A 17,548-nucleotide genomic window follows, 5' to 3' on the forward strand; every position below is an offset into this window, starting at 1 on the left:
TGTGAGAGATTGGAGCCTTTGTGGAGGAAATCTTGGGGAGAAATTGAAGAACAAGAAGGTTGGAGCAAGGGGCTTTACAGAGATTTAGCTTATTCATCAGTTGGAGCTTTCATTTGAAGTAATAATCTTCTGTTTGAGCTTTTGTGCATCTAGATCTAACATTTGTGGGGTTTTTAGGGCATAAATGAGGTCCATCTCAAGTTTGGTGTAAGATCTGAGGTTGCTACCTCAGATCTAGGTTGTTAATGATCCAGAAAGCCATAAAGTCTATGCTCAAGAGTTGTTGGTGAAGTTCTTTTGTCCCAAAACCTAGCCCTAGAGTGTAAAATGCTTAGATCTACTTGGATTCACATAAAGTTTGCCACTTTACGTGATGGATGGCTTGTAGAAGGGTAGATCTATGGTTTGGACCATCTGCATGGCCTGGAAAGCTTCTGTATGGGTTAAGATCTAGGGGTACTCGGTGAGTCACAAAGGTGTACTCGGCGAGTTGCTTGAAGATAGGCTGGAACTCGATGAGTTGGAAGAACAACTCGGCGAGTTGGATGAAGATAAGCAGGGACTCGACGAGTTGGAAGAACAACTTGGCGAGTCTGTTGAAGATAGCCTTGGACTCGGCGAGTCTGTTCTTGGACTCAGCGAGTCTGGTCGTGAGGTCCTAACCTTTCTTCTGGTTGAGCCGTGAATCGGTGAGTCAAGGGATGACTCGGTGAGTTGAGTGTGAAGGACTCAGAGTTGTGGGACTCGGCGAGTCTCGAGGTAACTCAGTGAGTTGAGTCGCGGATTGGGGAAGTTCTGAACATGGGGACTCGACGGGTCATCGAGTTGACTCGGCGAGTAGAGTCAGTCAGGAGGATGACTTTGACTTTGACTTTGACTTTGACCAAGGGTTGACCAGTTGACTTCCAGGGGCATTTTTGGTAATTTTTGGCATTTGTTTTGAGTTCAGTGTATTGGTGTTGGCTAGTGGTGGAGATCGTGTCAGTGGTCGGAGCAGCTTGGGCTTATCTTTTCAGTCGGCAGTTGCGAGGTGAGTTATCCTCACTATATCGACAGGGTATACGACACCAAGGCCGACCCTTTATCGGATTGTGATCCGGCTATCGTTGTTATGTTATTGCTTTGCTATGTTTGCATCCTGGTTAGGATGGTATATGTTAGAGACCTGGTTAAGGTCGGTATCCTGGTATATAGGATGATGCTATGTTAGAGACCTGGTTAAGGTCGGTATCCTGGTATATAGGATGATGTTATGCTAGTGACCGGTTAGGTCGATATCCTGGTTAGGATGATGTTATGCTATATGATCTGCTAGATCGGTTTGATTGGATGTGAATTGTTATATGATTGAATGTTTATGTGCACATGGTTGTTGGACTGGGGTTGGGTTGAGGCGGGTCCTACTTTGTGTTGTAGGCCAACATACCCAGGGCGAACCGGTTATCCCGAAGGCCCAGCGAGCGGTTCGGATAGGCTGTAGGCCCCAAGAGGGCGGACCAGACGTGCCGAGGCTCGGAGAATGGACCAGGCCGACTGAAGGTCTAGTGCGGGCGGACCAGTCATACTGTAGACTCAGAGAGTGGACCAGGTGGATTGAAGGCCCGGTGCGGGCGGGCCAATCACACTATAGACTCGTTGTATGTGGCTAGACTCGAAGGGTGGACCAGGTGGACTGAAGGCCGGTGCGGTGGACCAGTTACACAGTAGACCCGAAGTGCATGGTTGTTCTGTGTTCTGTTATGATATGGCATGTTATGCGTGTATGGTATATGTGGTTGGTATTTTGGGGGTATCTCACTAAGCTTTAGGGCTTACAGTTGTGGTTTAATGTTTTTTAGGTTCTTCAGGAGACCGTGGCAAGACAAAGGCGTGATCATACCGCTCCTCATGATTATGTTCTATGACGTGGTTCTGGGAAGACTCTGATAATAATTGTATTGAAAACCTTTTTGTAATAACTTTATGAAACCGGGTTGTTTTTGAAAAGTTTAAAATTGGTTGAATTTTTAGGGTCGTTACAGCACATCTTGAAGCCATCAGAATATTTCTTGCTTATGTTGCTTACAAAGGCTTCAAAGTTTACCAAATGGATGTTAAAAGTGCTTTTCTTAATGGTGAACTTGACACTGAAGTATATCTTCAACAACCTCCCATTTTGTAAATCTCTCATTTCCGAACTACTGTTACAAACTCCGGAAGGCAGTCTATGGCCTCAAGTAAGCTCTTCGTGCATGGTACGAGACTCTCAATGACTTCCTCAAGCGCACCAGTTTCCAAAGAGATATTCTAGATCCTACCTTGTTCCGAAGTTCGAATGGAAAGCACCTCATGATGGTTCAAATTTATGTGGACAACATCATTTTTGGATCTACAGATTCATCAATGGTTGCTGACTTAGCTAAACTTATGATCTATCGATTCCAAATGAGCATGAATCGGGAGTTAAGCTTCTTTCTTGGTCTCCAAGTCAAACAGACTAACAGAGGATTTTTCATTCACCAAGAGAAGTACATTCCAGAACTCCTCAAAAAGTACTCAATGGACACCTATGCCTCAACCAAAGTACTAATGGACTTCGGACACAAGATCTTTGCCAACCCTTCAGGTGTAGCAGTTGATGAAAAAAAGTACAGAGGAATGATTGGATCTCTGCTCTATCTCACAACAAATCGTCTGGACATCATGTTTGAAACATATTTGTGTGCCAGATTTCAAGTCAACCCTAAGATGTCTCATCTCTTGGCTATGAAACAAATTTTCCGATATCTCAAAGTTACAAAGGGTCTCGGAATCTGGTACCCGGCAAGTGAGAGCTTCCTACTTCAAGCGTATTCAGACTCAAACTATGGTGGTCTTCAATTGGATAGAAAAAGCACATTAGGTGGATGTCAATTCTTAGGTGGTGGTTTGGTTAGTTGGTCATTCAAGAAACAGAACTGCATTGCACTCTCTACATCCGAAGCTGAATACATTACTGCTGCCAGCTGTACCTCTCAATTTCTATGGATAAAGTCTCAACTTTTGGATTATGGTTACCTCTTTTAACACATTCATATCTATTGTGATTCTCAAAGTGATATTGCGATTTCACACAATCTAATTCAACACTCCATGACTAAGCACATTGACCTAAAGTACCATTTCATAAAAGATCATGTTTTAAATGGTAACATTGAACTAATTTTTGTTCCATCTAACGATGAGATTGCTGATGTCTTTACTAAGGCATTAGACGAAACCAAATTCAATGGTTTTCTGAACAAGATGGGCATGATGATGCTAGATCCTTAGTTCTTTCAAGGGACTTGTTCTCTTTGATGAAAGTATTCGAAAGAAAATTGGTTCTGATCTCAAAAGTATTTTTCATCTCGGAACTATTTTCTCTCGGAATACATATGATCATTTTACTTGTCTTTTTTTCTAACCATCACTTGAGTTTAAGCTGTACAGTTCATCCTGATTATTTGTTGTTCAAATTCCACATAGTCACCTTAATCACATTTTGCATCTCGGAATTTACATCATAAGGTCGTCCCGGAATTCAAATCCGGAAAGGTATTGCACTTCATCTTCCGAAATGCTTTCAACCCATATTCCATAATTTCCTTAATTGACTCTGGAACATAAAAAAACTATTTCGAAATTCTCAACTTTTCACTCCGGATTGATCACATTCCGTACCATTTCTTAAATTTTTCCAATCCGGAACTCAAATCTTTACCCTCCGGATCTCAAACTGTCCGAAATCGATCATTCAGAAACCCAAGAGTCCATAAGATGAAACGTTTTTCTTGTAACGGTAACTTTTGAGGATCCTTATCTTCCTAGAAACTCATGCCACGATCGCACGTCTCCAAAAGCAACCATCAAATCGCCGTTTAAGGTTTCCTTTCTAAGCAATAAGTCATCCCTACTTTTCCTTTCCTAAGTCAACGCACTCCCAAAAATGGTTATTCATTAAATGCTACCCTGTTCATCTTCGGATCCTCATCATTACTTTTCTTAACCCGACCCGTTTCACTTACCTATAAATACTCTCCAAAACCCTCTTTACCTCTTTACGCGCTCAAATACTCTCAAAACCCCCAAATTCGATGTGTTCATCAAGTTATCATCCACCTTCATCAATGGCGTCCCAATATTAATCCCAAAAATTTGCTGCAACCGCCTCAACACCCAAGAAACCTGTCACCAAAAAGAAATCCTCCAAAGAATCATCCTCATCACAATCATCTGAGCCCTTTCTTCAAGACACCACACAACTTTCATGAATGAATCCTCTGGATTTTGTTGAACCCATTAGAGTGATGATTGAGTTCATCGCAAATCATCCCATATCCATTCCACTCACCAAAATCCCAAAACCTCCTCTACCCCTCAATATCTTGCACATTGCTTTCACAAGAATCGAAATCTACAATAGTGTTCTTGAAACTAAGATCACATGTGATAGGATTGTGACCATCCACAAGTCCACATTCCTCAAGGCTATCGGCGTCGATGAGAATCCTGAAGGATTCAAGGTTCAGGAACCAACCCCTGAAGGATTCCAATAGTTCCTGAATCATATTGGTTACAATCATGACTACAAGGCTAAGAAATTCAAGAAGTCAGCGGTTTTAGGTATTTGGACTATGTTGATGCATTTCATCATTAGAGGGCTGTTCGGAAAGCATGGTGGAACAGACACCCTGAGCAAAGATTGGTTGTATGTGGTTTACAACATCTACTCCAGACGCAGCAATGCAGTGGGTCTTCTGGAAGTGCTATGGCAGGATTCTAGAAAATACGATGTCAAGAGGAAGACTAATGAAATCTCAAGCCTTAGGTTTTGGGCCCTGACAATTCAACAGCCTTACAAGGAAAGATCTGAACCCATTCCGAGCTGCACCATTCCGAAGGAGGTATATCTTACCTTTAAAAATGCTAGGCATTATAGAGTTCCAGACCAATCATCATTTGGTCCGGTTAGACGTCTTCTGGACCATATGTTGGCCATAATCCCTTCCGACTCTCCTTACTTGAAATATCACTTAGAGACTTCGGTTGTGTTTGACCCAACACTACCTATCCCCAGTCTTAGTTGATCCCACTCTGAAAGAGGCCAATCTTTCCATGTCCGGAGGAAAAATTAAAAAGTCCGCCAAAAGGAAGACTTCTCCTTCAAATTCCAAGCCTAAAAAAAGAACCAAAGTCAGTTCCACCTCTCAACAGGTAGGAACTCATGACATTCAGGCTGACTCTGGCCTTCCGAACACCCCTCTTACCCACTCATCCGAGGTACTCCTTGATGTTCCAAAAACATAAGCACACACTCAAGGGGAGTCTGCACATAATCCACCCTCACCTTCTCAAAAAGGTGATGCTGGTGTTGAACAAAGTTCCTTGCCCCTGGAACAAACCCACGTGTCACTTTTGCTATTCCTACTTCTTCCACACACACACACACTCTCTCTCTCTCTCTAGAACCCATGTTTCGAACCCTAAGCATTCTGACACTGGATTTGTCCCTCTAACCTCTGGTGCCTCAATTGGTCTGATACCCGGTAAGGGTACAGGATGACCAGGTGTCAATGATCCACTGTGGGAAGATTTTGTGAACAGGGTATACTCTCGGCATCCGAAGCTTACCAGATCGCAAGTGGATTCCACTCTCACTGCAATGAAGAAGCGAGCAATCCAAAGTAGTTTGCCCTATGTCTCTCCTTCAAATGAAATAGTAGATCTAGAGTTTGCCTCCGGAGAAACTCCCAAGACTCCTCCCCATGTTTCAAATCCTTTAGCTTCGGATGATGGAATTTCCGAAGAAGTGTTGCTAACCAAAGATGATGCACATATTGCTGATACAAACTTGTTCTCTTCTCTTCAACTTCTTTCCAATCCATCTCTTCATAATGTGTACTCCCAACTCCCTTTACTCCTTCATTTCTTGGATTGTGGTATTCACGAGAATGCTTTGCAAATTCTTCAACTAATTCCTTGAATTCACCCGGATTTTTCCTTGTAAGTGGTCCTTGAGAATCAAGGAGTTGCCTTGTCATTACATTTACCCCGTCATAGAATATGGACAATTCTTGTTGAATGTTAAGGTCATGTTGAGGACAATTCCTCAACAACCCCTTGTAGCGCTCCCAAGCCTCATAAAGTGACTCCCCCGGGTTTTGCTCAAAATTGGCTATTGCCTTCTTGATTTTAACTATCTTGGATGGTGGGTAGAATTATTCTAGAAACTGCTCACGCATTTGAGCCCAAGTAGTGATTGTACTAGGTGGTAGTGCTTTTAACTAATCCTTAGCAGCTCCCTTAAAAGTAACAAGAAGCATCCTTATCAAGACGATATCTCTGTTCACATTCAGGACATTGAAATAATCCGCAATGTCGTTGACTTCATCAAAGTGCTTAAACGCATCCTCATGATCTTTTCCATAGAATGGGATATCCTTCAGTGTAGAAAGGATATGTCCTTTTAGCTCGAATGTGGCAGTGACATGTATGGCAGGTTGTACTAAACCTGGACCAACATCATCTCGAATTCTCTTTCTGTAAGCTCCCATGGACATTTCTTCAATATTCGCCATCTCGTTTATTGGCTCGTTCTCGGGTTCACTTGTATGTAATTCAAATTTAGGCTTGCTATCATATTCGGATTCGGGTTGGACGGGTATTTGATCTAAGTTTTCGACCTTGCTCTTGTTCTTTGAAGATGAACTCGACTCTTCCGTTTTCTTTCCCGACTTCTTTGAGAATACTGACTTGAGCTCGTGTAAGGGTGTCTTCTTTGGTGTTTGATCTTCTTTCACGTTCTTATCTTTCTTTTTGTGAAAGGCGGACTCTGGGTCTTCAAGAGGTGGCACCAAAGGTGTGTTAGAGCCTATGGTCATGAACTCCTACAAAATAAACAAGATAAAAAAAACGTAAAACTGAACTAAGAAAGACCAACTAAACTAAGAAAACGAGGAATCACAAGATTCACATCGTGAGCCTGTAACGCTCACGTCGTGAGTTCTGCAATGCCAAAAAAAATGAAACTGAAAAATAACTCCTTGCAGGCTTTACCCCACAAAAAGGATCGATTAATCTAAAGTAAATAAATAAACTATCAAATAATCTGTTCCCCTGCAACGGCGCCAAAAACTTTTTGTGCACAAAAGTACCCACTAATTTTATAATTTATAACCTAACGAACTTAACTAACTAAAATGCACCTAGGCAGTGTACCTAGTTGAATTATAGAATAGTTTGGTAAGTCAGGTGTCAATCGCAGGGAACACTGTTGACTAATTAATTTATCTACTATTAAATTAACCTAATTTTAGAGCAAAGATGGGGTTTTATCTGATTTTACAAGACCAGATGAACTTAAGTCACATAATTCAGTCAATTAATTAAAACACTCCTGTTTAGTTCGAATCCACTTCCTCTTTATGGTTAGCTGACAATTATGGATTATCAAAGTTGGTTACCAATTATTATGTAATTAGCAATTCAAGTCTAAATTAACTAATCTTTTTACCAATTCATGAACTACCTTGTATGGTCATACATAAGCAAAACATATAATTAGTTATTAATTATAGATGGGCTATGTAAGATTTATCTAAGCAAACAAAATTATGGTCACAATTATGCTCTCCAGCATAGCTAAATTTAATTACTTCAGTTACTACCAAATATTGGGTTGATCCTAGCTCTAACATTTTAATGTTCACTAAATCACTAGGTTTCAAGTTCATGTAATCTAATAATCACTAGCTACATAGAACATGAATTTAAGCAACTACAGAAACAAACATAAGCATGCTAGGTAATAATAATAATCAAACACAAGCAATTTACCAACTAATCAAATCCAATAGTCATTAAGCTAAACTATATGTCAGAAGTTTCATCTAGCTAAACAAGAGTTGCTAGATTCAGCTACTCATAGTAGCAAATAAACAAACACAAATCAAAGTATAAGACATGTTCAAGTATCAACAATTAAACTAATTATGAACCTCTACTCTTTTGGTGTTGAAAACCTTTTTCCAAGACTTTTCTTCTGCTAAAATTCGTTTTCTGAAACCCTTTTCTCAAGCCAAAAGTCTCTTAAGTCGTAATGAGCAAGAGAATTTATAATATCTGGTTTTACCGAGTTCACGTCGTGAACCATAAGGATTCACGTCGTGAAGGCGAGTTTTACGTATTCAACAAGGACTCTTTCACCCGGATGCATATCTTTTGGAACGCTCAACTCACATCATGAAAATCAAATTACTCATGTCGTGAGCATGCTTTTTGCTGAGTTTTTCATCCTTCTTCCCTTCCAGCCTCCAAAGTTCCAAGTATTATCAGTTTTGGTCCCTCTCTTCGAAAATGCTTTACTTTGGCTGCAAATAACAATTTATCCTTATAAGTACCATCATTCTATGCAAATAAACAAAATATCAATAAAATTGTAAATAAATATTTCCTAAAAATATGTATAAATATGGAAATATCAGTCGCCCACTTCTGCCCAGCACAGAGGTGATCTGAACTTGCGGTCGTAAAGGGCTTCAAATGGGGCAGTCTTGATGCTAGTGTGATAACTATTGTTATAAGAGAATTCGACTAACAGTAAGTGGGTGTCCCATGATTTACTAAAGTCTATTACACAATCCCGTAACATGTCTTCTAGGGTCTGGATAGTTCTCTCACTCTGTCTGTCGGTTTGTGGGTGATAGGTTGTACTCATATCTAGCCTAGTTCCCAAGGCTTTCTGCAGTGATTTCCAGAGTGATGTGAACCTACTATCTCTGTCCAAGATAATAGATATCGGCACTTCATGAAGTCACACGATTTCCCGGATGTAAGGCCTTGTCAGTCTTTCCATCTTATCAGTCTATTTGATTGGCAAGAAGTGAGAAGAATTGGTTAACCTATCGACGATCACCCAAATGGTATCTTGACCACCTTGTGTCTTGGGTAGTTTGGTTATGAAATCCATGACAATCTGCTCCCACTTCCACTCAGGTATTTCGGGCTGCTGGAGTAGACCTGAGGGTTTTTGGTGTTCTACTATGATCTTGGCACAAGTTAAGCACTTGCTAACATAGGTAGCAATCTCTGCTTTCATGTTTGGCCACCAATAGAGTTTTTTGAGATCCAGATACATCTTATCTAAACCTGGGTGTACGGAGTATCGAGTCTTGTGGGCTTCATTCATGACCACCTCTCTAAATCCACCAAATTTTGGTGTCTAGATTTGATCCATGAGATAACTAACTCCGTCACTCTTGTTTTCCAGATTCTTGTCCATTCCTCTAAGTGCTTCACCTATCATGTTGTCTGGTTTCAAGGCTTCTACTTGGGCTTCTGTGACATCCCCAATTTTCACGGCCAGAAAAGACCGATTTTGTTTATGCTTTATAAAAATCATAGTACTTCATTTCATAAAAAGGTTGCGTAATTTGTTCCCAAAAAAACATGGTAAATACGTTATCAAAACATTTTCGAAAAAACGTATTTATTTCATTTTAAAACGTTTGGGATGTCATCGTTAATACAGAAACATAAGCATAAACAGAACTTACAATTATTTACACTAGTGATCTACATCTCTTTAAATCTCTCAGTGTAATGTCACTTCATATCGTCACCTGTGATATAAATAAACTGAGTGGGTCAGGTTGGGAAACCCGGTGAGTACATAGGGTTTTCAACTCACAATAATATAATTATTATGTTAAATCATCAAAGAATTAACCCAATTACCCATCCCCATTATCTTCTTTACTCTTAAGGATTTAACCTAAGAGTCATCTATCCTTTATTCGTTTATTTCGAAATCCCTTACTTCCAGGGTTATAGGACTGGCACTAAATCCATAGCTGCCGACGTTCGTTCGTAAAGCACTAAATCCATAGCTGCTATATCCTACTCATCAGGTACTAAATCCATAGCTACCAGTGTTCAATAGGTACTAAGTCCATAGCTACCAATTCCTAACAGGTACTAAATCCATAGCTACCAGCATATAACTAATAGGTACTAAGTCCATAGCTACCAATTCCTAACAGATACTAAATCCATAGCTACCAACGTCTAACAGGTACTAAGTCCATAACTACCGGTGTTTGTCCCATAGGCACTAAGTCTATAGCTGCCAATGTATACTCACGTCATCTTCTATCTCTCATCATTCATCTACCCATCTCATACCCAACATATTCGTACATATAAAATACGTATACAGTTTAAATCCTTTAAAACATGTATAAAACGTTCATCCAGCATAGACAGAAAGTATTCAGATAATATGCACACATAGCACGTAGTTTATATAAAATACTTCATATCTATGTGTAAGATGAAAGGGACTATGCACTCACCTGAAAGGTGATGACTCAGCACTCGGACAGCGCTTCGATATTCTCAAAACAATTTCCTTCGATCAAACCTAGTATCAATACCACTAGGGTTTAGTCTAAAGATAACCGCGATTAATTAATAGTCTAGCTATTATTATTATTATTATATAAGCGTTAAATAACACTCAATATAACTCATAATAATAGCCCAAATACTCATTATAAGTTCCTAATAACGTTACTATATTAAAACATAAGCTATACTAAAGATAGGATAGGTACAACTCACTTACAACGGGTTTTTCGCAAAACCGGGCTTCGCTGGAGCAGTGTTCCCGAGCCGAAAGGCTCTTTTCTCGGAGCCGTCGGGCGCTCCGGGGCTTCCGCCTCGTGCTAGGGAGTTACCCTAGGCTTTGGGGGGTTAGGGAGGCTTAGAGAGAGTTTAGAGAGAGAAAGAAGAGGGTTGAGGGGTGAAGAGAAGTGAATGGCCGACACCTCTATTTATAGGGGTGCTGACTGACCTACTCGCCGAGTTGGTGCATGTGGCAGCCTTCTGGTGGTGCCACGTGTCCAATTCTGGTGGTGCCACGTCACCCCCTATCGCGTATCAGCCTTCAAACTTAGAAAAATCATAACTCTCGCATACGATCTCCGTTTTCGACGTTCTTTATATCCATGTGTAGTTAAATCAAAATCTACAACTTTCGTTTAGACACCGTCGGCTAACTCTCGACTAATCTCAAATTTAACAGTAGGAGGCGTTTAGACTGTTAAATGACCGCGAATAATTCGTAACTCCTTCATACGAACTCCGTTTTCGTCCATCTTTTTAATGTTGAGTTCCTATTAATGAGATCTTCAACTCTCATTTAGTTCGCGTAAGCCAAAAACCGTTCGAACTAAAATTCGAGTTTCGGGTCGTGCACTGCTAAGCCGAATCTTAGAAAAATCATAACTTCCTCATACGAAGTCAGATTTGGGTGTTCTTTTTTATCGACGCTCTTAGTTTAACATATTCTACAACTTTTTTATAGATTGCTAAGGCTAAATCTCGCTCTATCGTAAATTCACTATTTACGCTTCCCGGTGTCGTGCCGGTTTTGCCGTAAAACTTCGACGGGCCATAACTTCTTCGTTATAACTCGGATTTCGGCGTTCTTTATATGTACGGAAACCTTGTGACATATTATAAAACTTGGTTAAGATTATTTATTCTAAATAATCTTTTGTCAAAAAGTCGTTTTCGACCCTTATTGCCTCTAAATTGACTAGCCCGGATGTATGGGCGTTACAACTTCCTTGATTTGCGTTGACAGAAGTGAATGGATTTTCATGGTTAGCGCTTTCACTCTTCGACTAGAGTACTCCTTTCGACTTAGGGAATCCACCACCACATTGGCTTTACCCGGATGATAACGAATTTACATTCGTAGTTGTTGAGTAGTTCGACCCAACGTCGTTGTCTTATATTTAGCTCCTTTTGGTCGAATATGTGTTGAAGGATCTTGTGGTCCATGAAGATGGTGCACTTTGTTCCGTATAGGTAGTGCCTCCAAATCTTTAGAATGAACATTATTGCCCCAAGCTCTAAGTCATGAGTGGTGTAGTTGACCTCGTGTGTTTTTAGTTGTCGTGAGGCGTAAGCAATAACCTTTCCTCGTTGCATCAGCACACAACCCAGCCCTTGATTGGACGCATCGCAGTATACTACGAAGTCTTCTGTACCTCCTGGGAGTGACAAAATGGGTGCGCTGCACAGGGCTTGCTTCAGAGTTTGAAATGCAGCATCTTGTTTTTCTCCCCAGTTGAAAGCTACACCCTTCTGGGTCAGGGTGGTAAAGGGTTTTGCGATGCTGGAGAAGTTCTGTATGAATCTACGGTAATAGCCAGTGAGGCCTAGAAATTGGCGAATTTCGGTTGGCGTCTTTGGTGTTGACCAATTCTTGATTGCCTTGATTTTGGAAGGGTCCACGTGGATTCCTTCTTTACTGACCAGGTGACCTAGGAAGTCCACTTTCCTAATCCAAAACTCGCACTTCAAGAACTTTGGGTAAAGCTTATCTGCTCGTAGTGTCTCCAAGACTTGTCTCAGGTGTTGACCATGTTCTTCTTTAATCCTTGAATATATGAGTATATCATCTATGGATACGATCACAAATTTGTCCAGGAATGAACGACATACCCTATTCATTAAGTCCATGAACACGGCGGGTGCATTGGTTAGTCCAAAAGGCATCACTACAAATTCGTAGTGACTGTATCTTGTCCGGAAAGCCGTCTTAGGAATATCACATTCCAGGACTCGTAGTTGGTGATATCCCGATCTCAGATCGATCTTCGAAAAGTAATTTTCCCCTTGGAGTTGATCGAACAAATCATCTATTCGTGGCAGGGGATACCGGCTCTTAATGGTGAGTTTGTTTAGATCTCGGTAGTCGATGCACATTCTGAACGATCCGTCTTTCTTCTTCACGAACAGCACTGGTGCTCCCCAAGGTGAGAAGCTTGTTCTAATGAATCCTTTGCTGAGCAGTTCGTTCAGTTGACTGGATAATTCTTGCATCTCTGCTGGGGCTAAACGATACGGTGCTTTGGCTACAGGGGTGGGTGGCTCCAGGAATTAAGTCGATTCTAAATTCGACTTGTGTTGTAGGAGGTACTCCTGGAAGATCTTCGGGGAAGACCTCAGGAAAATCACAGACGTCAGACACGTTCTTGATGTCTTCTACTCCTCGCTTCACATCTACGACGTGTGCCAAGAACGCATGGTATTCCTTGCATAAATATTTTTGAGCTTTGACACAGGAGATGATATGAAGAGTGGTACTAGGTTTATCGCCATAAATAACGAGGGTTTTGTCGTTTGGCAGATTAAGGCAAACGGCCTTTTCATAACATAAAATGTCTGCACGATGAGAACTCAACCAATCCATGCCTATGATAACGTCGAAACTCTTTATTGAAATCGGCATGAGGTTGATTGGAAAAGAGTTGTTGTTTAGCGTGAGGGTACAGTTTAAGTATATTTCTTTAGCGCCTTTTGTCTTTCCGTTAGCCATTTCTACTATGAATGTTTAGCTTAATGACTGGGGTGTTTGTTTGAGTAGATTTTTAAAAGTGTGGCTCACGAAACTCCTCTCTGCTCCACTATCAAATAGAATGCATGCATAAGTGTTATCGAGGAGAAACGTACCCGTAACCATCGTGGGATCGGCAATGGCTTCCTCTTGGCCCATTGCGAATACTCTACCCCCTCCACCAGCATTCATGTTGTTTTCTTTCAGAAAGTCCCTTCGAAAGTGTCCCGTTGCTCCACACTCGTAACAAGTACGGCCTAATCCGATATTTGTGGTTGGAGTGGCCGGTTGGGTCGGTTCCTTGCAGAAATGGACAGTGTGACCCTTCCTGTTGCACCTAGTGCAATGCATTTAACGGCAGGGTCCGTGATGATGGAAGTTGCATCTATTGCACTTCGGTAGGTTGCCGATTTACGACTTTGTTGGTGTTGGGGTGGTCGGGATCGTAACAGCGTGGGCTGTCACTATTTGTTGTTTCTTAGGGTTTTCCTATGTGGTTTTCCCCTTTCTCTTGTTCCAGGGTTTCCTTCAGTCCTTTACCTCCTTCGGTGGCTCAGAAGCAGCGGTAATAGTACCCTGTTTAACACCATGATCAATCAATCATTGAGCCAAGCGTTTCGTGCTGTCAAACATGATTGGGTTAGAAGCCAGGACATGCCCTTGGATCTGGGGTGATAATCCCTAAATGTATCTCTCCACCTTCTTCGGTTCCGGGTTTACCATTCCTGGGCACAAGGCTGACAAACCACTGAACCTGGCTGATATGTGCATAATTAGTTAATTATTTAACATATATTCTTAGTTATTTTTGGTTAATTATGAGAATAATTTGGACAAAAGGTACTTAAAATGCTTTGAATTGTGTTTTCAGCCCAAAAGATATGCTTGGATGTAAAAAGGAGAAAAGGAAAGCAAGAGAAGATTAAAGGGTGCCAAGAATGACCTACTCGGCGAGTAGTTCGGCATTACTCGGCGAGTACACGCGATTGTTCCAGAAGATAGCTACGATTCCTGATCCAAGACGGATAACTATACACCTACTCGGCGAGTTTATTCTGCTACTCGCCGAGTACCCTCTGTTTTGAGATATCTTTATAAGACGAATCCTGATCACTTGGGATATAACTCCTGGCGATTTTTGAAGGATTAGCTGCGACTAAAAGGTTCAGAAGGCGCTAAGGAACCCTAAGCTTCAAGAGTTGGAAGAATTCAAGCAATTAGGTTAATTCTACCACTTAGACTTAGGAATTAAACATGTTTGCTTTCTTAAACTTTGTTTCTTTGTTTGTTTCTACTGCAACTATGAGCTAAACTCGTTTTTGTTTCTGTTTGGGGAATACCAAAGAACTCCTATGGTTTAATTATTGAATTTTGTTTATTGTCTATTGGTGATTTGTTAAATTAAGTTTGTTAAAGAACCTTATGTGATAATCACTACTATTTTCTGTTAATTGGAAGGCAATTAGGTTGCATGAACATCACTTAATTGTTAACCTCATATGTCTATGTGAATGCTAAAACGTATGCTTGGAAGTAATGATTATGAAACTAAGATTAATAAGAAAATAGGAAGATTAATGTGTGAGCTTGTTGAGAAACCACCAACAAGAGGTTAATTAAATTGATAACTTAATTGACCATTACAAATCTTATTTAACCCAAATAATTAATCTAGGGAATTAATTAGTTTAAACACTTGATCAACGCTTAAATTAGTTAATTGTCTAAGGGTTAGGAGTAATGAACATGAACCTAACTATTATCATTGGTAACCAATAGCAATTAATCTATCTTAACTTAAATAACCATAGGAGTGAATTGGTTGAACCTAAATAGAAACATCTTTATCAGATTTGGTGAATAGTTGTTGCTTTAGTTAATTAGTTAAATTTAATTTGTTTAAGTTTCTAGTCTTGCAAAACTAGAGAAAAAACCATTTACTTTTATTATTTGTTTTAGTTAAAATTAGCTATTAGTTTAATTTCCGTTCCCTGAGTTCGATACCTTACTTATCAATCTATACCACTTAAAGACAGGTTCACTGCCTTTGTGTGCTCAAATTATTAATAAAAAGTAGGGATAAAACTAGTTGAATTTACACACATCAAGTTTTTGGCGCCGTTGCCGGGGAACGGTTCTAAATAATTAAGCTAATTCCTAATTTTTTCGATCCTTTGTGTTAGTTTACTTGCATAAAGTTCATTTATTACAGTTTAGTAAATAGCAATTAGGTTTTAGTATCTGTTTTAGTTAGATTTAAAACTTAGAAACTTTATTTGAAAAATCACTGCTACTCGCCGAGTGCACTCGCGACTACTCGGCGAGTAACAGCTCATTTAGATTTTTTTTTCTTTTAGTTGTTTGCAAATTTTTTTTTTGTTCTTTTTACGCTTTTATTTGATTAATTTCAGGACTTTCATGACCAGAGGAGCAAACACGCCACTGGTACCCCCGTTTGAAGACCCCGAATCCGAATTGAAAAGAAACAAAGGGAAGGACGTGGAGAGTTCAAGCACACCAAAGAAATCACCATTGTCCAACTTGAAGACTGTTTTCGGAAAAAAGAAGAGCAGCAAATCCGGAGCTTCAAGCGCTTCCTTGACAATTGAAAAGCCAATCCAAGAAGATATTGGATACGAGACCGAGGAAGAAGAGGAGGCAACGTACGAACAAGAAACCGGATCGGAGGAAGAGTTAGCATTCACTATGGCTAACATTGATGAAATTCCCATGGGGGAATGGAAGAAGAGGATGCGCGACGACCATGGCCCGGGACTTGTGCAACCCGCAATTCCCGCAACTGCTACCTTCGAACTAAAAGGTCATATCCTAGCTGCGCTTAAGGAAATACCTTTCTATGGGAAAGATCATGAAGATGCCTACAAACATTTGGATGAAGTAAATGATGTTGCTGACTATTTCAACATTCCAAATGTAACCCGCGAAACTCAACTACTTCGGATGCTTCCGGTAACCTTCAAGGGTGTTGCTAAAGACTGGCTCAAATCACTTCCTCCCGGGTCAGTCACTACTTGGGCCAAAATGAAGGAAGAATTTATAGATCACTTTTGCCCACCATCCAAAATAGCCAAACTCAAGAAGGCCATTGCAAATTTTGAACAACAAGCTGGAGAGTCGTTGTATGAAGCATGGGAGAGGTACAAAAGTCTACTACGAAATTGCCCACACCATGATCTAAATAGCCAACAAGAAGTGTCCATCTTTTATGATGGAGTCAATGTTACGACCCGGCAGCTGCTAGACTCACAGGGCCCACTTACGAAGAAGCCACCCCCGGTAATCAAAGAATTAATTGAAGAATTCTCTAAACACTCTAGAGAATACCACAACCCAAGGAATGATGTCACGAGGGGAGCCGCATATGCTGCTACTGAAGATTTATCCGCGGTCATGGCCATGTTAAAAACCATGGATAGGAGAATGGACAAAATGGATCAAACTATCCATGCCATACGGGTGGGTTGTGAAAACTGCAATGGACCTCACCTCACTAGGGATTGTGATTTAGATGAGCACGGCAACAAAAAGGCACAAGTATGTTATTCGAGCGGTGACCGGTATGAAGAAGACTGGCGAAAACAAAAGAAGGAGTGGCTGCCTTATGAAGAGTACAAGAAGGCCAAGGAGGAGAAGTATAGGCAAAAAGGGAGAGGATTCTACCAAAAAGAGGAGCCGGTGCAAGAGAAGAAGCCAAGCTTAGAAGAGATGCTAACTAAATTTGTGGCTGCTTCCGAGAAAAGACACAGTGACCACGATGCTGCTATCCAAGAAACAAGAACAATGCTCAGGAACCAGCAAGCATCCATCCATAATATAGAAACTCAGCTTGGGCAACTCGCTCAACAACTAAACCAAAGGTCACCGGGAGAGCTTCCTAGCAAAACCGAGAACAACCCACGAGGCGCGCAAGTGAACATTATTACCACAAGAAGTGGGAAGGTTATTACTCCCCTGGCCCCCATTCATACTGAAGAGAATAAGGACTCGCAGAAGGAAGAAACGGAAGCACAAGCTGAGAACCAACATTCACAATCTGAGAGTCCTACTCGCCGAGTAGGACCGATGTACTCGGCGAGTACATCTGAAAAACCGCATGATCAGCCACCCGTCAAACCTTAC

The 17,548-nt window shown here is 40.8% G+C and overlaps 1 protein-coding gene and 2 non-coding genes across 3 annotated transcripts; 2 read left to right on the forward strand and 1 right to left on the reverse strand.

Annotated features, from left to right (window-relative positions):
• Positions 1–2,568: 2,568 nt before the first annotated feature.
• LOC145067224 (secreted RxLR effector protein 161-like) lies at positions 2,569–3,045 on the forward strand. The gene has a single exon (XM_079014412.1). The coding sequence runs from the start codon at positions 2,569–2,571 to the stop codon at positions 3,043–3,045; it is 477 nt and encodes a 158-aa protein (XP_078870538.1).
• Positions 3,046–6,087: 3,042 nt separating this feature from the next.
• Positions 6,088–6,194, forward strand: LOC145071525 (small nucleolar RNA R71). The gene has a single exon (XR_013690535.1). It is a non-coding gene; the product is annotated as a small nucleolar RNA R71 (small nucleolar RNA).
• Positions 6,195–16,498: 10,304 nt separating this feature from the next.
• LOC145071926 (small nucleolar RNA R71) lies at positions 16,499–16,605 on the reverse strand. The gene has a single exon (XR_013690887.1). It is a non-coding gene; the product is annotated as a small nucleolar RNA R71 (small nucleolar RNA).
• Between the last annotated feature and the right edge of the window lie 943 nt (positions 16,606–17,548).

This window comes from Lactuca serriola, chromosome 8 (genome assembly GCF_051521515.1).
Source record: "Lactuca serriola cultivar US96UC23 chromosome 8, Lser_US96UC23_V15, whole genome shotgun sequence".
NCBI classification, from domain to species: Eukaryota; Viridiplantae; Streptophyta; class Magnoliopsida; order Asterales; family Asteraceae; genus Lactuca; species Lactuca serriola.

Coding starts and splice junctions, on each gene's coding strand:
- LOC145067224 (XM_079014412.1), top strand. CDS start 2,569: ATGGACTTCGGACACAAGATCTTTGCCAACCCTTCAGGTGTAGCAGTT.